Source organism: Gigantopelta aegis, chromosome 3 (genome assembly GCF_016097555.1).
Source record: "Gigantopelta aegis isolate Gae_Host chromosome 3, Gae_host_genome, whole genome shotgun sequence".
In the NCBI taxonomy this organism is placed as follows: domain Eukaryota; kingdom Metazoa; phylum Mollusca; class Gastropoda; order Neomphalida; family Peltospiridae; genus Gigantopelta; species Gigantopelta aegis.
In genome coordinates this window covers 71,186,025-71,211,592 of record NC_054701.1, presented here as the reverse complement: position 1 = coordinate 71,211,592, position 25,568 = coordinate 71,186,025, and the positions used below count along the sequence as shown (strand labels likewise).

The 25,568-nt window shown below is 38.1% G+C and overlaps 1 protein-coding gene across 1 annotated transcript in view; it reads left to right on the top strand.

Annotated features, from left to right (window-relative positions):
- The first annotated feature begins 2,048 nt into the window (after positions 1 to 2,048).
- Positions 2,049 to 25,568, top strand: part of LOC121368822 (chondroitin proteoglycan 2-like) — a 30,778-nt gene continuing 7,258 nt past the window's right edge. Inside the window, exons 1-5 of the mRNA XM_041493567.1 lie at positions 2,049 to 2,079; positions 9,580 to 9,816; positions 21,780 to 22,016; positions 23,050 to 23,103; positions 24,463 to 24,702. Of these exons, the coding sequence (XP_041349501.1) occupies positions 2,049 to 2,079; positions 9,580 to 9,816; positions 21,780 to 22,016; positions 23,050 to 23,103; positions 24,463 to 24,702 (799 nt within the window). The remainder of the gene's footprint in view (positions 2,080 to 9,579; positions 9,817 to 21,779; positions 22,017 to 23,049; positions 23,104 to 24,462; positions 24,703 to 25,568) is intronic.

Genomic DNA, 25,568 nt, shown 5'->3' with positions numbered 1-25,568 from the left:
GGGTGAGTAGGTGGTCACATATTAACACGAGTTCGTCTTTTCAACGAATGGTGCATATAAAAGATCCCCTGCTGCTAATCGAAAAGAGTAGTCCGTGAATTGGCGACAGCGGGTTTCCTTTCTCAATATTTGTGTGGTCCATAACCATATGTCTGACGCCATATAACCGTAAATAAAATGTGTTGAATGCGTCGTTAAATAAAACAATAGTATTCATATTACACACTGGACAGATTCTTTGTTCTCTTAGATTATTTTTAAATCTACCATTTTCAGTATTAATATTTAACACACCACATCTACAATTAAGCAGCGAAATACGAAACTTTCGTAGATAGCTATATACTGTGGTATTTTTCAAAAATGTAATCGTCTTTGTAATGACAATATCAATAATCAATGTGATAATGTAGATACTCGGGCTAACGGTTTTTGTCAGTATTGATCTCTAAGGCATTGTTTAATAATTTTTGGGAGTTAAATATTACATCTCGTCATTATCCCTGAAACCAAGTTCATAAAGAGGAGATTTCAAATATGCATAGAACAGACGTAGCCGGGGAGGAGAATGGGACCATATCCACCCCAATCACATCTCTTTTTGCCCCCATCATCGTTTATATTTTTCTGTCGCTCATTGGCACTACTCATAGGCAATGTGGTTGACCCTCCCCAATGTTGGTGTCCCTCAATATAATATTCTGTCTACGCCAATGCACATATGCACAGAAATTTGTAAGATCTAATTTGAACCAGAAGCTTTTGTTTTAGGTAAAGTTTCATGGTTGTGTTTAGCCGAAAATAATTATGGGCATAACATTTTAAAAATGAACAAAAATTAACCGGGGAACCGTAATATAGGGTCTTTTGTAGCTAGACAAAAGGGACACCTTCATTTTTTTTCTGCTAGATACCGCGGTGCGATTCATATCTGTACTAGTTTTGGTAAAAATATAAAGAGGCGGATCCTAAAATGTTGTGTTAAGCTCGAAGATTAACGAAACGTCAAGCAACGAAGACGCGCTTGCCCTTATTGCGAGGTGGGAGTTACAGACGTGGGATTGTGAGAAAGAACTGTTCAACAATTAACTAACGAAATGACACTGATTTTGTCCGATTATATATGAAATTCTTGTAGAGAAAAAAAAAAGAAAAAAGAAAAAAAAAAGGGATTGGAAAAAGGGTGGCTAGGACTTCTAAGAACCCTATTTGAAGACCCCGCTTGATATGGATCGATTTGAAAATGTTTTTTTTTTTAGTAGACCCACAAATGTGTATTTGGCACACTATACGAGTCATCATATACGCGATTGCTTAGTTCAGAAGAACCTCTATTGCTTACAAAGCCTATAGGCTACATTTCTGAACAAACAGTGAACATATGATATTGTATCACAGTTACCGCTTACGTAACTATTCCTGTAAAAATTGATATTTGCTTTCATGTTTACCACATGAATGGAACCGAGGAATACATTTGAAAACGCAATAGTTTATCTTAGTAAGTGGATGTCAGTGGTCCGTTGATCGCCCTCTTTCGAACGTTGGCAGGTGCTGTTTACCAGTCGTTCACCGTCCTGATAATCCGTGACATGGAGGCAGCACGTAGAAAAACATCTCTACGTTTCTGCTCGGTCTATATTCGTCACCCCGGTTAACTGTAGCGTTTCACGTAGAAACGTCATTGTCGCAATCAACGTTTGTACAACTACATCTGTTTGTTGTGTCAGAACGGTCCGGGCGACGGGCACGTGGTTCACACCGTCGTGCGACATCGAGGTTGTGTTCCGCCTCCATCGCCTGTCCGAACAGCCTGAATGAGTGATCGACATTTCGTCTCTATCGCGGCTGCGCAGAAGGGGTCGGAGGGCTTAAAATAAAAAAAGTTGTTCATGCCGTCTGGTATTTAAACAACGGTTTTAAAGACAGGCTTTTGTATGAGTTTCTTCTTCTTTGTTGGCAGTAATCCCTTCTCTGCCTGTGTGTCTACGTTCTCTTGGTCTTTCTAGGATTTTCATCCCATGGTCTTTAAGAGGAATATTACGGACATGGTCGGGGCCTACTTACTTTTTCTTCTTGGTAAGTCAGATTTTAGAAAATTGCATATTTGAATATTCTTTAATAGTTCATTTTAGACGTCCAAATATCATGATATTTAAATTGGTATAATATCTCGACAAAGAAGTTGTTTCAAAAATATTATAACATGAACTTTAAAAAAAAATTGTCAATTGACAAATCCAGAGTGCCTATGCAATGAATTCTTGAACAAGCGGGTAAAGTGGATCATGAATTGACAGCTTTTGTTATCAGGAGACCAGGTACTAGGAGACTAGTCAAAAAAGTTAAACTTTACAAAAACTTTCAATTCAAAGAATATGATAAATATTGGGAACCTTGGTTCAGATTCTTAGAAGCAAGACATTGCTCTAGAGGTATTTATTACAACACAGGATGCACTATTTTCTATTTCTAAATATAATTTTTAAAATCATTATTTCTTTCCTTCCTTCCTTTTGTCATCCCTTAACGTTTTTCTACTTGTATGTGTTCCATTTCACTGTTAACCTCATATATCGTGGAACTATATGCATTTTTGTATCCATGTTTACTACTGATGTTGTATATGAATGATATGTATGTTGTATGTGATATGAACAAAATTAATCTTTAGACTATAACATGACTGTAAGGTAATGATATCTGAGCCCAGACACTGAACTACAATGTTTGTTTGTGGGGTCAATGCACGTTACATTTAAAAAGTCAGTACTTCATCATTTTATTAGTGTGAAGTTTGGTATTTTATTTTAAATATTTTACCTAAAAAGAGATCGAGGGAGACAGAACACAAATGTAGTTGGGAAAAAGAAATGAGTCGAAGCTATTATTATGTGGTTACAGCAAACGGCATGCATTTTTGGCTTGGCTGCAACGTTTCATCTAAGGAGTTCAAAATCAGGCACTCCTAAATTTGATAGTAATGTCCTAAAGGACCTTGGACATACTTTTTAAACATGTTTGGAAAGGACCAACGTGTGAAAAGCATTTATTTTACCGATTACATCCAACTTTAAAGTTCAGAAACTCTCTTCTTAGCAAACGCATCAGCTATCTATCGTTATCTTGGTCTTGGTAGTTGGATTTAATTAGTCCAACAAGTTGATACATTCACGTTTAAAGAAGAAAGCGAATCTATCCAGGACAGAGATTAATGATGGGTCGTTCATTAGAGGGAAGGCGATGTAATGCTCTAAGTATGGGCTGGAGCCGGTACTGGGGTACGAAACCAGTACATACAGGCTTTAAATATAGTGGGGCGGGACGTAGCCCAGTGGTAAAGGGTTCGCTTGATGCGCGGTCGGTTTGGGATCGATTCCAGTCGGTGGGCCCATTGGGCTATTTGTCGTTCCACCCAGTGCACCACGACTGGTATATCAAAGGTCGTGATATGTACTATCCTGTCTGTGGGATGGAGCATATAAAAGATCTCTTGCTACTAATGGAAAACTGTAGCGGGTTTCTTCTCTAAGACTATATGTCAGAATTACCAAATGTTTGACTTCCAATAGACGATGATTAATAAATCAATGTGCTCTAGTGGTGTCGTTAAACAAAACAAACTTCTTCTTAAATCTGGTAGCTGAATTACTACGCTATCGAGACCAGTGGTTACAAACGCTGTGCTGGTTGCCTAAGAGACATGCTATGTGACATGTCCACCTTTTGCAAGAGTCGTCATCAGTGATTCGTTAATGCACACTGTCACAACATTGTCAAAACTGTCCTTGTCGTTGTCATTTGTCTTGTACAGGGGAGGGTTGTAGCTCGGTGATAGGGTTTGCCTGTGATGCTATGGATCAAAGGATCGATCACCAATAGATAGAGCTGTTGATTTTCGCGCTCTAGTGAGTGCCCCACGACTGACATATCAAAAGACATGTTTTGTCCTATCTGCGAGAAGTGCATATATAAAAGACCCATTTGTGCTACTAGGTTGGAATAGCGTATATCGCGGCTGAGAATGTTTTTCTCTTATCATACAATGGAAATCGCAATATTATACATTTATGTACAAAATGTAAGCCATTACTATTTAACAAACGTTTATTCATCGACTTTGGAATAATGGTTAATCTGGTTGTCTGAGAATCCGTTAGACGGTCATTAAAACATTTTTCTTGTTAATATATACATGCATGTTATTGGTTTTAAATGAATGTTTATAGAGACTCCAACTCAAAATAAAACCGCCGGGTGCTGGATGTCAGTTGATGTTTTTTTTATTACACTGGTCGTGTATACAGATATAGATGATTTTGGTTGTGTGTGGGTTGTAGAGCTCCTTTGAGAAAAAGCAATGCGGTTGTAAACTTTGTTTTTTTATATCTTAATTTGACCAGGCGTTTCTAGGGTACTAAAGTACATCTAACTGAATAAAGCCAACAACAAAATCAAAGGAATGCATTGAGCGAGCCTTGTTTAATGTAGTTTAATATTTTATACATGTGTGAGTGGTGTTACTCCTTTTAGAAATTTAAATGCCCCACAACACCCATCACCTCCATTTCCATAAGGGAACACAACTAACATTCTGGCGTGTTGCACCTCCAGGCATCTCAAGACCAATCTTGGAATTAATTAGTCTATAGCTTCACATATAAAAAGGAAAATAAGTATACTTGGGGTGGAAAAAACCCCGCATCCGCCGAGGCCGAGCAGATGCAGATGGTCACCGGTGGGAGTTATTTGCTGGCACATGTAGACGATCAAATCTGGTTGTAAAAACTGTCACCTTTATTGAATGATCATCTATCCAAAAAAGGCCATTTTATTCTTCTATAATATAAATATATATATATATATATATATATATATATATATATATATATATATATATATATATACTCTGTATTAAAGGGACATTCCTGAGTTTGCTGCATTGTAAGTTGTTTCTGACTAATAAAATATTTCTACGATTAAACTTACATATTAAATATATGTTCTTGTTTAGAATGGCAGTGTCTGTATATTCAATGTGTCTCTGATCGTTTTAATATTTGTAAGAAGCCCAAACTGGATTTTGTCAAAAATATATTTTAGGAAATAAAATGAAATTTAACGTAGTACAACTATTAGAACGATCAGGAACACGTTTAATATAGATCCACTAATATTTTATGCAGAAAAATATATTTGATATGTAATTACAGTTGTTAAAAAGTCTCTGTTAGTCGATAACGTCTTACAAATTGCATCAAACTCAGGAATGTCCCTTAAGCAGCCAGTGATCCCTAGAAGGCGTCTCACTATTCTACCAAACCATATGGTATAAACTGACCTGTACTAAGTTGTATTAAGTGGTCAGCTTTTCATATTTCCTTTGGTGACTGCTTAACACGGGTGTAAATGGAAACAATCAAGCTGACAAACGCATTAAGCAGCCACCTGTCTTTATTTTGTGCTAAATAATATTGTATACTCGTTCAGTACGGTTTGGGATTGACCAACAGGCAAAACAGTTAGTGTGAAGGCCCAATATATACTACGAGTACAGTGTCGCTGTACAAGCCTACCCCGAAATTTTTTCACTTCCATATTTTAACATACTGCGATGTTTACTTCCGTTTTTTAAACACACGTGTATTGCTTTCAATTTATTTTTTTAATGTCTAGTTTTCGTCAGCCTTTAATTTCGCGTGGAATTTATTTTCACGAATTCTATTCAAACGCGAAAAAAGCGAAAATAAAGTATTTTACAGTAATCCAACATGCATTATAGTCCAATAAATCTAAGCCACAATTTAGGTGAACCTTGAACAAATTACAACAGAATGTTTTTTTATTTATTTATTTATTTATTTTATTATTGTACAATCTAATTAAAATTAGCTCCACTATTACATGTGGATCTAACACCAGCCAGTTGGAGCTCATGTCCACCAATCAAAACCTTAATTGCAGAATCATGCCAGTGATTTAAAAATAATTTGAAAACATTCCGAATTATCCTGAGGGTATACGATATGTTTCATGTGAATTAGTAGCGACAGTGGGTTTCCTCTCTCAATGTCTGTGTGATCCTTAACCATATGCCCGACGCCATATAACCGTAAATAAAATGTGTTGAGTGCGTCGTTAAATAAAACATTTCCTTCCTTTTTTTGTTTCCTCTGAAGACTACGAATCAGAATGACCAAATGTTTGACATCCAATAGCCGATGGTTAAACATGCAATGTGCTCCAGTGACGTCTTTAAGCAAAACAAACTTTTTACATACGTACATCTTTATGTCTTTCCGGAATCGCAATCGGAAATTCCGACAGAATTAACCGAAACTTTTCTTGGCTCCGTGTTCCGGAAGTAGCCGATCGTGACCGAACAGAGTCCTACAGTTACATTTCCTATTCATTTGTTAAACATTAAACAATAATCTTGTCCACACAGGCACCTGCAGGAAATATTTAAACTTGTGGACTTGTCTATTTTAGATTAACTTCGGCGTCCATTCCTTACGTTGTGGACAAATGAAATATTTAGTTGATACAGAAGATCGAAGGGATCATTTACTCAAGGCGATGGAACGTACTGGGAAAGACTTTAAGACATTTCGTTGAAAAAATTAAATCGGATAAAGGATCTTATTGGGTATATTTCCCCCAAATCTCCAAATAGACGATAGTTTTAACCAAGCTTTTGGTAAATACTAGAGCATGTTTGTCTCTGCAAGCAAATACATATATGCCATGACATGGACAGATTTTGGTGGTTTAAGTGGATTGGGTCTCGTGTGCCAAGTCATACACGGAAGTTTCGAACGCTGTTTATGGATGGAGCTTTGTTAAATTCATAAATTCCACATTTTAAATCTCGGGTAAACCATTGATGACCAGTTCAGTGTTTGAGTTGAAGGAACGCTGGTAGAACATCCTGTTTATTCCACCTCCTACCCGTGGATACATATTTTTGTTTCCTTAGTTTTAGCTTAAGTTTCGTGCTTATACCAATTAAGGTTCAAGCTCGATGTCCATGGCACATACGTAAGCTATCTTGGCTATCTGTCCAGGACAAGAGTTATGATTATTTGTTAATGAGATGCGAACCCAGTACCCACTTGCCTTAAAGGGACATTCCCGAGTTTGCTGCATTATAAAAACATTTCGATTAATAAAATATTTCTACGATTAAACTTACATATTAAATATATTTTCTTGTTTAGAATATCAGTGTCTGTATATTCAATGTGTTTCTTGTCGTCTTAATATTTGTAAGAAGCCCAAACTGGATTTTGTCTTCAAATAATTTCGTACGTACGAAAAAACCCATTTTAGGAAATAAAATGAAATGTACGCTAGTACAAATATTAAAACGATGAGAAACACGTTTAATATACAGCCTCTAATATGTTGTGCAGGAAAATATATTTGATATGTAATTACTATCGTTAAAAAGTCTCTATTAGTCGATAACATCTTAAAAATTGCAGCAGACTCGGGAATGTCCTTTTAAGGCCGGTTTAATTAACCAGTATATAATACTACAAGCAAACAATGCTGATCGACTGTCATTAAACAGGTGTTATTAATTAATCTTACTCTAATGGCTCCACTGAGGACTGAATCTATAACTTATCGCGGCTCAGGCGATCGCTTTAGCCTATCAACTTTATCGCTTTAGACCATTGCTTTGCATTAATTTAACATGTTTTTTGTTTTGTTTTTTTTATCTTAATACACATGTATATATGCTATCATACGTATGTCTGTGGTCAAAGGCCTTTGACCTAATGCAATATAAAATATCTATTATATCAACAAGCTAGCAAACGCTTCTGTTTTCAATAACAGTTAGTACCGTAATAGATGGGAGCTTTCCCCATTGAAAGAAAGAAAGAAATGTTTTATTTAACGACGCACTCAACACATTTTATTTACGGTTATATCGCGTCAGACATATGGTTAAGGAACACACAGATTTTGAGAGGAAACCCGCTGTCGCCACTACATGGGCTACTCTTTCCGATTAGCAGCAATGGATCTTTTATTTGCGCTTCCCACAGGTAGGATAGCACAAACCATGGCCTTTGTTGAACCAGTTATGGATCACTGGTCGGTGCAAGTGGTTTACACCTACCTATTGAGCCTTGCGGAGCACTCACTCAGGGTTTGGAGGCGGTATCTGGATTAAAAATTCCATGCCTCGACTGGGATCCGAACCCAGTACCTACCAGCCTGTAGACCGATGGCCTAACCACGAAGCCACCGAGGCCGGTCTTTCCCCATTGAATTACTGTCGCTTTAATAACACATCATTTTCATCTGTGGCCCAGTGCATCTGAGCCGAGCAGTAGTTTGCTCCTCCAAATCATTACCATTTGCTTAACACAAACAGTACTTATGAGATCTTATAATGTTGGAGATAATTCAATGTAACATTGTTTGGAAAACCGTAAAAAAAACCCCACAACTCAACAAAAACAAAACAAAACAAAACAAAAACCCCACGAAAAAACCCAACCAAAGAAACAACCACAACAAACAAATACACTGATGTTGAAGTCCATCATGTTCTTATAGGTTGCAGAATGATAAAAGATATCGGGTGTGGTACTATCTAAATTTGTGATCTGTGTTCCAGTAACGCTCTATACCACAATGAATGAATGAAGGAAATGTTTTATTTAACGACGCACCCAACGCATTTTATTACGGTTATATGGCGTCGGACATATGGATAAGGACCACACATATATTAATAAAGGAAACCCGCTGTCGCCACTTCACGGGCTACTCTTTTCGATTAGCAGCAAGGGATCTTTTATATACACCATCCCACAGACAGCATAGTACATACAACGGCCTTTGTTACACCAGTTGTAGAGCACTGGCTTGAACGAGAAATAGCCCAATGGGTCCACCGACGGGGATCGATCCTAGACCGACCGCGCATCAAGCGAACACTTTACCACTTGGCTACGTCCCGCCCGACAATGAATGAGTGCACAACCCAATTGAGCTATGTAAGGCAACTGAATATTTGTTTTGGTCTCTGTCTGTCTATCTTTGTCTTTCTTTATCTATCCAACTTGAAAAACAATCCAGATGGTTGAGGTGTGTTCCCAAACCATCGTTCTTGAATATTATTATATGTGCATATGGATTAGAATTATATTACAACTATATTGAGAAACGTTTTTTTTAACAAACAAACGAAAACAAATTTTGTCATAACTGGTTGGTTTTTGTTTTAACAAGACAACACTTATTGTTGCAAACTCCACTGTGACTTTCCATGCTTACACTGTTTTCCCCCCCGAATACATATAAATGAATCCTGTGTTATACATGGATTAGACATAGATTAGATTTGTGCTGTGAAATTGTTGCAGGATGGGGTTGTTTTTGTTGTTGATGCTGTGAGGCTTTTTTTGTTGTTGTGGTGTTTTTGTTTGTATGTTGTTTTGTTTTTAGGTTTTTTTAAGACAACAGGCTGAAGTTTTGTTTGTTTGTTTGTTTGTTTTTCTCTTTTCGTATTATTGTTAATATATATTTTTAATAAGACTCCACGTATTGTTGCAGGCTCCATCGTGACGTCCCACGCCTTCCACTGCCCCTACGTAGACGGCAAGTATCCGCACGAGGTGGAATGTAACGTCTTCTACAAGTGTCACGGAGGCAGGCACCACCTGTACAACTGTCCGCCCGGCTACTACTACAACATCGCCATTGACGACTGCGACAGACCGCAGAACGTGCTCGACTGTGTGGAAGGTCACAGAATAGACAGCTACAGACAGAAGATCAACGAGAGGATAGGTAAGAACGTAGATCGAGTACTCTGCAGCTCGACAGTTATAGTCCTATGATTATTATAGTATTATGATTCAAAACATTGTTTAAAGGGAATGCAGGTCAGGTTTCTTCCCATAGTGTGTGTATTAGTGTATTATGTAACATCAATCATCTATAAAATTAATTATTGTTGTATTAAAGCACGAATCTTGGTCTACTCGATTGTAGGAAAAAAAACCCGCGTTTTCGTTATATATTATCTCTGACGGCAGTGTACTCGAGCAAGGAAGAACTGGGGTCCTCGAATGTGTGGAGGAACAAAGAATAAACAGCTACAAACAGAAACTCAAAATTATAGAGGTCTGAATTTAGTCTTTTGAAACTGTTGTTATATGACAGAAACAAAAAACCCCAAACTAATATTAACCTCTTCACCTAATAAAAACCAGTGTCCCAAACATTAGCAAAATACTGGGACCCCCTCCCACCAATGTCTGTTCGACTCTTCCAAGTCCGGTTCATCATTTCATTCATTTCAACTTATTTTCGTGCTTATATCCAATTAAGGTTCAAGCACGTTGTCCTGAACACACACCTCAGCTATCTGGGCTGTCTGTTCAGGACAGTAGGTTAGTTGTTAGTTGGTTAGTCGTTAGTGAGAGAGAGAGAGAGAGAGAGAGAGAAGAGGGTGTAGTGGCCTTACACCTACCCATTGAGTCCTTAAGAACTCGCTCTGGGTTGGAGCCGGTACCGGGCTGCGAACCCTGTACCTACCAGCCTGTAGTCCGATGGCTTAACCACTGCACCACCGAGACTGGTTCCGGTTCATCAACGTCTATTTATGGACACCTATCAAGGATGCCACGGCCGTTTCAAGTGTCCAGAAAAGTATGACACGAGTTAGACTACTGTGTTTTTCACTGGCAGCACCGACTGTCCAGCTAAAAAAAGAAAGAAGAAACCCACTAACACGTACAACAACACGTACACACAAATAACAGCGAACAAGCAAACAACAAAATGTCAACAGTATTTGGAAGCTGAGCACACGAAAAGAGGTGGTGGTGTGATGGTGCATTAAAGGTAATTGTAGTACCAGTATGTCAGGTTAACATCCAACGTTTTACCATAACCGATTTCTTTAAAATAATTGTCTTAGAATTGTGGCGTTACCGTTACTGCTACCATTTGGGATAAATCATATTAATCATCCTCAAAATAGTGAGGTTAACAGATACTGTTAGTCGAAAATTACATAATGTCTATATCCTGTTTCAATATGACAATAAGCAGCCGCTAGAGCGAATTGAATACGTTAAGTAACGAGTTATAAGATGATGGTGTCCAAAAGACACAAGTGTTCTGTATCTTAAATATCTTTTAAAAATAATAAAAACAACAAACAAAATCCCCAGGTTTAAATGCCATTTAAACTTCTTTTCCCATCTACAACTTATTTACGGCGCATTTGTAGAGCAATCTGATTCATTTATGTTAATTTCATTCGACAATATGACTTTAATGTCCGGAATATCACCATGGAGCAAGCAATCGGATATCACACGTATGTTATCAAAAACGAGTAAGAAAATACAATGCCGACCGACATCCTAAAATGGTTAACCAAGCCAAACCAGTCACGAATTCGTGAGTGAGAAGGGGGTAGGCAGGGGACTCGTTTCTCCTAAATATATTCAACTGCCTTTTTGAGGGGGGGGGGGGGGGGGGGGATTTTTTTTTTTGGAAGGCCTTATATATAATCCGGGAGGTGAAAAAAAGGGGATGTTACTGAGAACAGCACTTATGATTTTGGCAGAGCTTGTGATGGTTGTGAGAAATTACGTCGCAGTTCTAGCGACACAATCTAGGTGAAATGGTCAACTAATAGACTGATCCCTCTTCAAATAGACTAGGATTGTGAGAACAATGGCATCAACAAGACGGTAAGCCGTGTCACAGGCAGCACCGACTCTCTGCATCAGAGCAAACAAGCGACGTGGTGTCGGTATACAAATCGTATACGTAAAGGTGCGATCAAACCGTGCGACTTACAGTAACGTTCTGAAGAATATATTTAAATTCTTTCGGGCTCCCGAAGTGTTCCCTTAATTTTTTCTGTCCCGGACCAAGTCACTGACTATCCACTCGAAACTCTAGTGGTATATGAGCATGTAAAAATTATTTGCACTCGCACTCCCGAAGTGAAATCGGCTCAATCGGTAGAGCGATCATCTGAGATGCTTGAGTCAATGGACTTATTTCGTCCAATACCAGTGCCCCGAAAGATAAACATAAATTCTTCCACCACCACCACCACCACCACTATCCTCTCCCCCACGCAAACAAACAAAACAAAAACAAACCCCACCAAAATAGTAGCAGCAACAAGAAGAAGAAGAAGAACAACAACAATAATACCACAAAACCCCCCCAAAATCAAACAAACCCCACAAATATCGTCCTATGTACGTAACTGTACTGGGGGCTGGGGGTAGGCCAGTGGTATAAAACGCTCACCCGATGCGCTGTCGGTCTAGGATCGAACCCCGTCAGTGGGCCCATTGGGCCATTTCTCGTTCCGGCCAGTGCACCTCGACTAGCATTTCAAAGGAGTTTATATGTGCTATCCTGTCTGTGGGATGGTGCATATAAAAGATCCCTTGCTACTTATGGAAAAATATATCGGGTTTCCTCTCTAAGACTTTATGTCAAAACATCCAGTAGCCGATGATTAATAAATCAATGTGCTCTAGTGGTGTCGTTAAACAAAACAAACTTTTCATGTACTGTACTAACCATGAAGAAAGCGGATGTTTTCGGAAGTCGTACGCTGTGAGCCCGCCTTAAGTTTAAGCACTGAATTTGGCAAGGGGTCGTCTTTGACTTGTGGCTTTCTGGCGAATAGTTCGACATTTTTTCTCTCCAAACCACAGCTTCCGTATTGCGGAGTTCAGAATCCGAGCGGCGTATAGAACAGGTTCCTGAGAATGCCTATTTGGCAGTTATTCGGTCACATGTAGCAAGCCATATTGAGTAAGTCCATGGTATGTGCACCACCCAGGACAGGACAGGACTAGGTTTTAACGTGTACATTCAGAGCAAGCTGTTGTAGCACACGCCTATCATGGGCATGGGTGCACCACCCGCATAGCTCTAGCTTAAGTATGTTCTATATACCAATCGCGAGACTACAATCATAGCAGTTTTCAAGTGAATAGTAATTTGTTAGAAATGGAAAAATTCACTTACCAATACTTAGAACCTTTACTTTATTCCATTTGTATGCTAATAATATAATATACATAATTTACAAATTTATTTTTCACGTTATTTTTTTTTTCTTAGGCAAATATTGAATATTCAAAATATCTTCGTCAGCATAATATTACACATTTGACATCTTCAAAACGATTTACCATTTTATATTTGTTATACTGTATACTGCAGTTATCAAGTACCTAACCATAACAATAAAATAATGATCACAATTATTAAAAATAATTGGACGTAGATGTATGTGGCTCAACGAAAACACATCTGTATGGCCATTTAAACTTAAGAATCCAAAGTTTAAAGGTACATACATGTAGTTATTCTTTAAAAAGTGCACCACAACTGGTACACCAAAGAATAGCCCATGAAGTGGCGACAGCGGGTTTCCTCTATCAATATCTGTGTGGTCCTTAACCATATGTCCGATGCCATATAACCGTAAATAAAATGTGTTGAGTGCGTCGTTAACTAAAACATTTCCTTCATTCCTTTTCTAAAAACATGAACAGATATTTCTGGTTGAAAGTTAGTTTTTCCTTAGATTACTAATTTCTGTACACCTGGTGTTACTGTAGTTGTCCTATTATAATATTATATAGAACTTCAAGAGGGTACGCATGCTCTTGGCCCGTGCTTATAAACCTTTTAGAGTCCAGACTCAATCTCTAATGATGTCACACGCATGCCATTTGTATGGCGTTGTCATGACATTAGTGTCCCAGCCTCTGTTAGAGTCTCTAGTCTCTAAAAGTTTTTATAAACATCAGGCCTGGTGCTTATAAAACTTTTAAAGTCTAGACTCGAGACTCTAATAGAGTGTGAGACGTGAATGTCATGGCAACGCTACACAAATTGTACGTATGCGACGTCATTAGAGATTGAGTCTGGACTAATTAAACGTTTTATAAGCACGGGCCCAAGCCTGGTCTACGGGTCGAGTTGCTCCTGCACTTGCCGGTTTAAGTGTACAATCCCCCTCTTTTCCATCCCCAACTTTCATCCTGTCCTGGGTGTAGGAACTAGATCACGTCAGAACCGGGTACCAAGACAGGCGTGCGCTACAACAACGACTTGCTCTGAACGTGCACGTTAATTTATTTCTTGTCCTTGCAATGGGAACGTGCCTTTGTGTGACTGACTGCGGGACTTGCCAGAATTTTTATGATGCTCTTCAAATAATTTACTTGTCTGCAGATAAGATTTTTGTGCAAAGGAGTACTAGATGGATTTATCAACTCAGATACTAGACTAGATGTGACGAAACAGATATTTCAAGCAAGAAAGTATCATGCAATGTTTTAAGAGGACCAAATACTTTCATTTTGGCTTAACGTAAAAAAAAAAGAGAGGAAAATTGTTTTGGAAACAACAAATTTTTTCTCCTTTTATGTCCATTTTGTAAAACCATTGGTCCTTATATAATTAAAGAGCAATACTCACCTGTGATAAGAATGTCGTCTCCTTGTGGGGTTTTAAATGACATTTTCTTAATTAGGTTGTCCTCCTAAACTTTATATATTTAATATTCTTCAGTTAATATTCTCTACTGGATGGAAATCCGTTTTGTATATGTGCAAGATAAGCAAATCGAGAATTAATCATTTCAAACAACATGACCAAACTCTTCACTATAAGTGAATATTGCTACTTTATTTATATTTTGACCAATATTTTTACTATTTGCACATAAAAATAGAACATTTTTGTTATTTCCAAAAACACGGATTTTTTTGGGTATCAAGTCAAGCCAAACTGGAATTACTAACAAAAACGGTAACCCCTTAAAAGTTTGACTGAAACGGAATATAAGACTCATAGATATTTTCTTTGGGCGAGTTAACACAGGTGGGCTTAGATAAATCCCAACGTGAAAAATGGCTATAATTAATGTGGTTAACTACGTAACTACCCACGGGCGTAGCATGAAACATTTGTATTATTCTTTTAATATAATTTTCCATGGGCGGATGAGCAAAATGATGAGCTTAGGCACAATCCAGTAGGGCGTATGGCTACATGAGTATTACACGAAAATAGCATAGTCGCAATTAACAGAATAACCGCATACGACCTGGGTGTGAATAAAGTTCAGTTCAGTTCAGAGGAAGAATGTTACATGTGTATAATTCCCCCATGTGTAAGAAAACCCCAAACATTTAAAGTGTTGAACAGACTAAATTGATCTCTTGTATGTGCACTTAGGGGACAACACAGCATTTTAAAGTTCCGCCACAAGGTTATAAACACACCTATGGTAATGCCATTCACAAGTTTTATGCTTGGTGCTAAAACGAAGGTTTTTGTATCAACAGCCGTTAAAAAAAGAGTAGCGCAAACAAGCCCGGCCTCTCCATGTTTAGATGACTTCAATTAATTTTGGGCATAGTTAACACTCGCACTTTGTCAAAAATCCCTCCTTAGCGCTTAACCACGACGTGTGAAGCAGCTATTCATACATGCATGTTAAGATCGCCTAATCCATCACAGAAAGAAGACCATGGAAGTCAAACCCCGTCATTAGCTTTTTCATAGTCTATTTTTGATACAAGGAACTGAAATATCAAACGCTATTCCGCAAATAGTTCTGTTTGTGGGAGGTTCCCCAATAAAAGACAAAAAATGCTAAATAAGGCAATCACTAAATATGATGATCAGTGCACAACAAACTCAGTTAAGAATTTAATCACACTGCAACGTCGAATCTTCTAATACCGAGTTTGCTGACACTGATTCCAGTTAATTGCTACAGCTAGTGTAAACCATGTTTGGTTATTACAGCCTTTTTACCGTTAAATTATACTTTACTTAAACAACATCTTGCGTAAATGATCAATTGTTCACAACTCCAATGGTCATCTTGGTGTTTGTAGTAACTCAAAAAAAAAAAAAAAAAAAAAAAAAAAAATGCATTTGAACTACCGTACTAAAAAATGATTCGTATATTCGTATACTTGCAGACAGTGTTTACTCAGGAAGAAGCAAAACATTTTATGCATAACACTGCGGAATGGCGGGTCTTTTTTTCTCACTTTTTACACCTTGGTGAAAAATGTTTTATGTTTTTTTCCCTCAAGGCAAAGATTACGCGTGAAAGCCTAGATGAACAGGTCCTTCCAAATGTAGACTAAGCGAACCAAGATGTTCAGTAACAGCAAGTCTTTTAATATGTTCACACATACAAATTAAGTTGTGGTAATTTTAAAAGTATTGACTTCATTAAGTATTGGTTTAGTTAGCAAACATTGCGGTTTTAGAACACGCCTAAAAAATGTGCCTTTAATTGCTTCATACTTCTCAGCATTTGCAAAAACTTCACAACATCATTCGTTTTAAGCAGTATTTATTTATTTCATATTATGTTAAGGTGGTGTTATTCAGTTTAGCTTAAGAATCCTTCCTACTTTTTAAAATACAACATTCCAAACAAAATAACATAATAGTCGCTAATATTTTCAAACTAAGTACAACAATTGTACTTGTAGAGTCAGCTTGAGAAATGTATTGTCAGCCATCACCCTCACTATTTAATTGTTTTCAGTCATAATCTAAAGTTAAAGTTAGTTTTTTTAAATAACACCACAAGAGCAGTACTGATGTATTAATTATCGGCTATTGGATGTCAAACAGTTGGTAATTCTGACATACAGTTCTATTAGAGGAAACCCGCTTTCATTAGCAGTACTGATGTATTAATTATCGGCTATTGGATGTCAAACAGTTGGTAATTCTGACATACAGTTCTATTAGAGGAAACCCGCTTTCATTAGCAACTAGGAATCTTTTATATGTATTCTCACATATAGGACAGCTTTTTATATACCAGTTGTAGTACACTGGTTGGGACGGGAAAAACCAATCTGAATATGAGTCCACTGATGGGGGTGGTCATTCGATCCTACAATAAAAACACCTCAGACGATCTCTAGACCGACTGAGCTAGATCCCGCCCCAGTCATAATCCTTTCTTCTTTTTCTTCAATGTATTTAAGATTTATTGGTCATTCAGTTAAAAAAAACCACAAAAAACAAAAACACACACACAAAAAACACAACAAAAAACAACAACACAACAACACACACAAAATAACAACAAACAAAAACCCAACAACAAAAAAACGCAACCAAAAACAAGAAAGCAACAGCAACAAGAGGTTTCAATCAAAAGTGATTCCAGATAATTTCGTTTTTCAAGGGGCCATCACTCTTACATTTGAACTATCTAGTTTTACAAAAACACAGGTTGACTTCTAAACATTCAGAAACAGATGGACTATTACTGCTGAACTTTGAATTGTCTAGTTAAAAAAATACAGGTTGGCTTCTAAACATTCATATACATACGAACTATCACTACTGAATTTTGAACTGTCTAGTTAAAAAATACAGTATACCTTCTAAACATTCGGAAACAGGCGAACTATTACTGGTAAACTTTAAACGGTCTAGTTAAAAATAATACAAGTTGATTTCTAAACATTTAGAAAGAGACAAACTACTAGTATCACTGCTAAACTTTGAACTATATAGTTAAAACTATACAGGTTGATTTATAATACAGACGACCTATTACTGGTGAACTTTGAACTATATAGTTAAAACTATACAGGTTGACTTCTAAACATTTCAAATACAGACGACCTATTACTGGTGAACTTTGAACTATATAGTTAAAACTATACAGGTTAACTTCTAAACATTTCAAATACAGACGACCTATTACTGGTGAACTTTGAACTGTATAGTTAAAACTATACAGGTTGACTTCTAAACATTTCAAATACAGACGACCTATTACTGCTAAACTTTGAACTATATAGTTAAAACTATACAGGTTGATTTCTAATACAGACGACCTATTACTGCTCAACTTTGAACTATATAGTTAAAACTATACAGGTTGACTTCTAAACATTTCAAATACAGACGACCTATTACTGGTGAACTTTGAACTATATAGTTAAAACTATACAGCAAACCCTAAACATTTCAAATACAGACGACCTATTACTGGTGAACTTTGAACTGCTTAGTTAAAACAAACCCTAAACTATTAGGCTACTGCTGAAGTTTGTTTAGCTAAAAAAATACCGATTGACTTCTAAACATTAAAAACCCAGACTATTATTACTGATAATACATATAATACATGTTCAACCGTCACGTTTGTTGTAAGACAACACGGTCAGAAACCGTCCTTCTGTTCAGGTTCTCCACTGGAATAATGGAAACGATTAGGTATGTTTGTTTATTTTTTCTGCAGTGAGAAAGCGACTCCATGTCCGCAAACATTAAAAATCCCACGTCTCTAATAGCCATTGTTTTGTTTAGATACAAAACGGAACATAGACAGTCCAAACTCTGGGTTGAAATTCCTTTCCCATTGTCGAGAGCATTACGTATATGTGGCTAATCCGTTGGTAAACGTACAGTTCAGTGACGCTATGTGGGAGATTAACATTTTAGCGCATGCAGCCGTTGTTTTCTTACACCGAACACTACACGTGGACCGAGTGTTTTGACAAATACCAGTCAGTATATGTAAAGGATTAGTAGAATTGGCTGATGGCATATAACAACACATGCATATTTACCTGGATTTTCGTAAATTCTGATTCACGGTTTATCTGCGTTATCTATAGACCATGTATGTACAACAACGTGAGACAAAAAAAGCCTCCAAAAAACTATATAGATGTGGTCTTAAGTTGGGCAAACAGTTTCGCTCTTGACTCGTTAGTTCGCGCTTAACTCATTAGTTTAGATGGGATTTTTTGGTTGGTTTTCAACTTTCCCAGACTTCTGACACTAGATCTCTTTAACGGCGATAGCAACGGCATAAACAACAAACCCCACAATTTTATTTATTGATTTTTACATGTACACTAAAACACAGAAACATCCCACAGACTCTAAGATCAGATTCAGTATAAATTATTATAAGATTGGGGAGAATAAAACGACAATTAAGAAATTAACAGAATGCTTTTGTATACAAGAATTATGATTCAGTTGTTTTAGTTTTATTTGTATCAAAATGTATTTCATTTATTATATTTCAGTAACTGTGCATATTTGTTTGATCACTATTAAACTGAAATGTCCCCATTTGTCAATATTATATTATTACGGATATTAGCTATAGGTATGTAATGTTTTCTTTTACTATTAAATTACACATTAATTACAACAACTCCTTGCTTAAAATATTAATTTGGGCAAAGTCAACGTGTTTTTGGACATCCTGGTGTTTATAATAGGTTCCAATGCGTTTTATGCAAAACAGAAAGGTTACGTATCTCTAAAGCTGAGGTCAGTGCGTAGGAATATTATTAAATGTGAGATCATATAGATAAACATTATTCTAGTAACATGGAAGGAAGGAAGGAAGGAAATGTTTTATTTAACGACGCACTCAATACATTTTATTTACGGTTATATGGAGTCGGACATATGGTTAAGGATCACACAGATATTGAGGGAGGAAACCCGCTGCCGCCACGCAATGGGCTACTCTTTCCGATTAGCAGCAAGGGATCTTTTATATGCACCATCCCATAGACAGGATAGCACATACCACGGCCTTTGATGTGCCAGTCGTGGTGCACTGGCTGGAGCAAAAAATAGCCCAATGGACCCACTGACGGGGATCGATCCCAAACCGGCATTAAGCGAGCGCTTTACCACTGAGCTACGTCTCGCCCCACTCTAGTAACATGAAAAATTATGACCTACATTCTTGTGAACTATCGGAGTAAAAAAAAAAAAAAAAAAAAAAAAAAAAAAAAAAAAATATATATATATACTCTTCAAAAGAAGAAACGCAAAACCACATTGTCGTAACATTTGGAGAATTGATTTAATTATTGAATGGTGAGTCCGATAATTACCAAATGTTGCAGGATTGTTCACAATTCACTCTAGTCCATTGTGAGTAAGTGATAGGACACACCACCAAGGTCAAGGTCATCTGGAGTCAATACCGGGTGTGGCCTCCGCATGTGTTGACAACTGCCTGGCACCGCCTGCCCATTGAAGCAACCAAGTACGGATGACGTCCCGGGGGATGGTGGCCCACTCGGCCTGCAAGGCTGCTGCCAGCTCGGGCAGGGTCTGGGGCTGTGGTTGTCGCTGTCGGAGGCGTCGGTCCAACTCGTCCCATAGATGCTCAATTGGGTTCAAATCAGGTGATATCGATGGCCAAGGAAGGACATTAATGTTGTTGTTCTGTAGGAAAGCCGTTGTGAGACGTGCTGTGTGAGGCCTGGCGTTGTCATGCTGGAACACTGCGTTGGCGTTGGCCATAACTGGAACGATGTGTGGCCGGAGGATCTGGTCAATGTAGCCCTGTGCATTCAGGTTGCCCTGCACGTGGACCAGGTCAGTTCTGCCAGTGTGTGAGATGGCTGCGCACACCATGACACTACCCCCGCCGAATCTGTCCACTTCCTGCACGCAGTTTGCCGCATAACGTTCACCACGACGCCTATACACGCGACATCTTCCATCATGACGTCGGAGCAGAAATCGGGACTCGTCACTGAACCACACCTGTCTCCATCGCAGTTGAGACCATTGTCGATGAATCTGGCACCACTGCAGTCGGAGTCGACGGTGTTGTGGTGTTAAGATGACACCTCGAACTGGACGTCTGGCACGAATTCCTACCTCACGTAGGCGGTTCCGTACGGTCTGGTCGGATATCCTGCGCAAACCTGGTATTGCTGCGGCTGTGGAGGTGGCAGTAGTCAATCGTTCCCGAAGGTGGCGTACCCGGATGTAGCGGTCCTGCCCGGGGGTAGTGACCCGTGGTCGACCGGATCTAGGAAGGTCACGTGTTGATCCATGTTGCTGGTAACGGTCCCACAGTCTGGAGATGGTGCTTGGGGACACATGGAATGCCCTGGCAACGGCCGGTCTGGATTCGCCTGCGTCTAGTCGGCCGATGGCATTGTTTCTCTGCGGTTCACTGAGACGTGGCATGTCCTGGATTGTCAACTGTCGGCCAGATACAGAGGCCAGGCAAGCGAACACCCTGCACTTTTATACTGTCGGTGTTCATGTTGCACGTGCAGACAACGCACGTGCAGTGGTGACATGGTTTGCACGTGGCTGCGTTTTTGCGAATATTCACATTTTGAAACTTTATTTTACAGTAGCTGCGTTTTATCGAATGTAACCGTGGGAATGTGTTTGGGACATGCAATGACCTTATATTCACATATATATTTGAAGAGTATATATATATATATATATATATATATTAACTATTATTATTATTTTTTTTTACTCCTTAAGTTCACAAGAATGTAGCTCATAATTTTTCATGTTACTAGAGTGGGGCGAGACGTAGCCTCTCTCTCTCTCTCTCTCTCTCTCTCTCTCTCTCTCCTCTCTCTCTCTCTCTCTCTCTCTCTCTCTCTCTCCCTCCATCCCTCCCTCTCTTTCCCTCCCTCTCTCTCTTCCCTCCATCCCTCTCTCTCTCTCTCTCTCTCTCTCTCTCTCTCTCTCTCTCTCTCTCTCTGTGTGTGTGTGTGTGTGTGTTTGTTTTTTGTTTTTATATCTAACTGATGACCCTTTTTATTGCTGTTTTCGGGTTCTTCTTTTCACTACCACACTCCTAGTTGTTTTAGACTAGATATGGACTTGGAATTTTCTAAATATTAAAACCCCCCAGAAAACGCAGCCACTTCAACTGACCAATCTTGTTTTTTTAGCAAATCCCAAAGCTTCGAAATATCAAAACTGGTTTCACTGCCCCGACGACGGCAACTTCGCCCACCCAACTGACTGCCGCTACTACTACTGGTGCATCAATGGAGTGGCCGAGAAGCAGGCCTGTCCCCCGGGAACCATGTTCAGCAGCCGTGAAAACCTCTGTACCTGGCCCAACCTCGTCACGGAGTGCAGCCGAGATGGCACGCGAAACGGAGGTGACGTCTACGTAGCTTCAGGTTGGTTGGTTGATTGTGGTCACGTGACAAATTGCAGGCAATAGATTGGATGAATGGTATTCGGTTTGACTGGTAATTTTGGTTGTTGCGAGGAAAGGAATGTTTGTTTAATGACACCTCAGTACATTTAAGATAAATATCTACAACTGTTGTGTTCGATGTCTAATATTTTATGAAGTTGTTTCGACTCTATGTCTACAGTGAGAGCGGCACGCTGCTGCCAACACTACTATACATTGTCATCATCTACAGAACATTACGTAAATGACCAATTGTCAAGTATTTTCACAGACATTTGACACAGATTAGTATACATGAATAAAATTCAAAATTTGTTGTATATCGGTAAATTTGATATATTTCCGCAATATTTTGCTCATACTCTCTTCATACATGACAAATTTATTGCCACTTAATTAATGTATATTTACATATACCAAACATTTCGATCCCTACTATATAAAAGAGTGACGGACCTTGTGTCTTTTATATAGTAGGAATCGAAATTTTTGGTGTATGTAAATACACGTTAAGTGGCAATACATTTGTCATGTATGATGAGCGTATGAGCAAAATATTGCAGAAATATATCAACTTTATCGATATACAACATATTTTTATTTTTATTCATGTATACTAATCTGTGTCAAATGCCTGTATTTTATACTGGACAGCATGTACTACAAAATGTAATATACCAATTTTGGAAACCTCATTGCAATAAGAAAGTACATAACAGGGGTTTATTGCCCATCTAGATCTAGATCCTTCATCTAACCAGCCAAATCAGATTACTGGACTCATTAATTTGCAATATTAAAATAAAATCCTTTAACACACACACACACACACACACACACACACACACACACACACATATATATATATATATATATATATATATATATATATATATATATATATAAACACAGTTGTTGTTTCACCCATCCTCTTTAAACTGATTTCAATGTGTAAACTGCATATTTTGACGTTTACAAAATGTGCCTCACTATCAATCGTTTTGTATTTGCAGGTCTTGAAAGTGTTGGTGCTGTAAGGACAAAGCGTGAAGCAGACACACCCAAAGGTAAGACAACTTAAAGAATTAATTTTAAAACAGTACTTAAACTAAAAACAACAACAAAAAAACAACACCTAAACAAACAACAATATAATATCATAGGTCGGCAATGAAAACAACGATTTAATACCTAAGAGCCGTCAGAATTAGAAGGCGGGAGTCTGAATAACATTTGACACGCGAAGTCAGAAAGGCATCGTGTTTAAATCATCGAAAATAATCTGAATGACAAAACCGTATTCCGTGATCAAAATCGTATCTCTGTACAAGGCAGAGTCGAAAGGATGTTTTAGACAAAGCTATAAATGAGTCCATGATCCACTATGCGGTTCCCATCTCTGGGAGGACCGCCACTCCCTAGGGAACCCGTAGCAGGGTGTTTCATACCTCCCTGCACCACCTGTAGGACTACCACTCCCAAGTGTCATATCGTGAAATGGCCTCGGAGTGTCTACCATAAAATATTTTGGAGGCTTTCAGGAATCCTTAGATGTTATGACCCTGATCAAACAACTTCTCTACCACAACGATATGAGGGTATTTAAAATCGACATATAATGAGCATGTCCTAAGGTATCTCAGAAGTTCCGAAATATAAGACACCAAAAGTTGGTGCAGAAAGAATATTGCTCGACATGAAGGGAAAATGGACGTTTTACCAGACAGCTTTGTATGAAGAGAAAGTCGAGGACTTTGTAACATTAAAAGCTGACCAAGTTCTTTCAGAGCCTAGAATAGACATCTTGAAATTCCTTGGCAGTTCATTTGTTGCTGATGTCTCGAAACTGGAGCGTTAACCTTTAGAGCTGGGCGGTATTAAAATTTCAGATTTGGTATCGGTATCGGTGTTTCTGGAGTGATTTACCTCGATATCGGTATTGTATTTGGTATTGACACAATACCGATACCAATAACGATATCGAGCAGTATTTTCTGTATATTCGGCTTTAAATGCATGCCCGAGTAAAGTCTCACCCGCTACTTTCATCTAAATAAAATTTAATTACCCCCCCTCCCCCAGTTCATTCATCATAGATTGATTGATTGATTGATTGATTGATTGATTGATTGATTGATCGATCGATCCATTCATGCATACTTGATTAATTGATTCAGTCGTTTGACCATTCATTAGTTCATTTATTTATTCTTTCTTTCGTTCTTTCTTTTTTTGTTTCATTCATTCATTCATTCATTCATTCATTAAAATATAAATAACTTCATAAATTACATTCAATTATATACAGCCACCTTCCGCTAAATATCTACGTCACGACCTTTTATGTGCAACTTCTATTCACACCGACAGTCCTACAAGAAAACCGTGATACTACAGGCAACGATACAATTTTGTTTTCATTTCAGTTGCAACCTTTCAGTCGATACACCACACTATCAAATGTAATAACGAAACTGGCTACTACCCTCACCCCCGGCTGTGCACCATTTACTTCTGGTGTGTAGGCTTCCGCCACCTCATCCAGCGCTGTCCGCCTAATACGTTATTCAGCGCCGAGGAGAACGTATGCACGTGGCCCCACTTGGCAGAGGGCTGTGACATCTACACTGGCGAACGAATAAGGGGCGCCAGTTACAGTAACAAAGGTCAGTTGACCATTCCATTCTCTAAACATCCTTGCAATCAAAACATTATCCAATAAATAGTCTTTTAAAAAAAAACCGTCCATCTGTGCACCCCCCCCAAAAAAAAAGAAGAAAAAAAAAAAACCCCATCATCCAAACATATTATGTAGCAAAAAAGTTAAACTATATTTTTGTGAAAATCAGAAAACCCCCAAACTCCGCTCCCCCACCCACCTCCCAAACAGAAAATCCTTTTGAGTAAAGCTGTGGAAAACGATCTACAAGTTCATTGTTCTATCAAACTAATTCACTTTGTAAACCAAACAAACCGCACACGTGTCCAGTCTGTATAGTAGATTCGCTACACACCACGTTCATCTTACAGTATCGCTTTCATGCTCTGCTACTTTTTGTTTAAAAAAAACCCAACCCCAACATCGTCATTGCTTTTATTGCATCATCTTTTAAGTATCTTTTTAAAGAAATGGTTCAGTATTGCTACCTTGTTGAGAATCGTTTACATAGACCTATTACCTGCTTATTTATCCACTTCATGCACATTATGAATGTAAATATTGTTTTAAAGATAAATCAATACGCCAAATACGTACTGCCATCATAATTGTTGTAAATAGGCAAATATTCTCCACAGAATATAACAACGGGTGATGTTCTCTGACGTCACATAACGTTATGACAACAGTATTGTGATGTGCATAATTATACTGGCCAGTGTGATAAGGTTTGTTCAAATGTATACAAAAAATCCATTATTATCATTGATTATTCTACAAATAAAATATTATCTAAAACACAAATAAACCAACATAAACATTTAAAACTTAAACACTCTCGTTGTACACATATTTGAAATATTATAGTTCAGT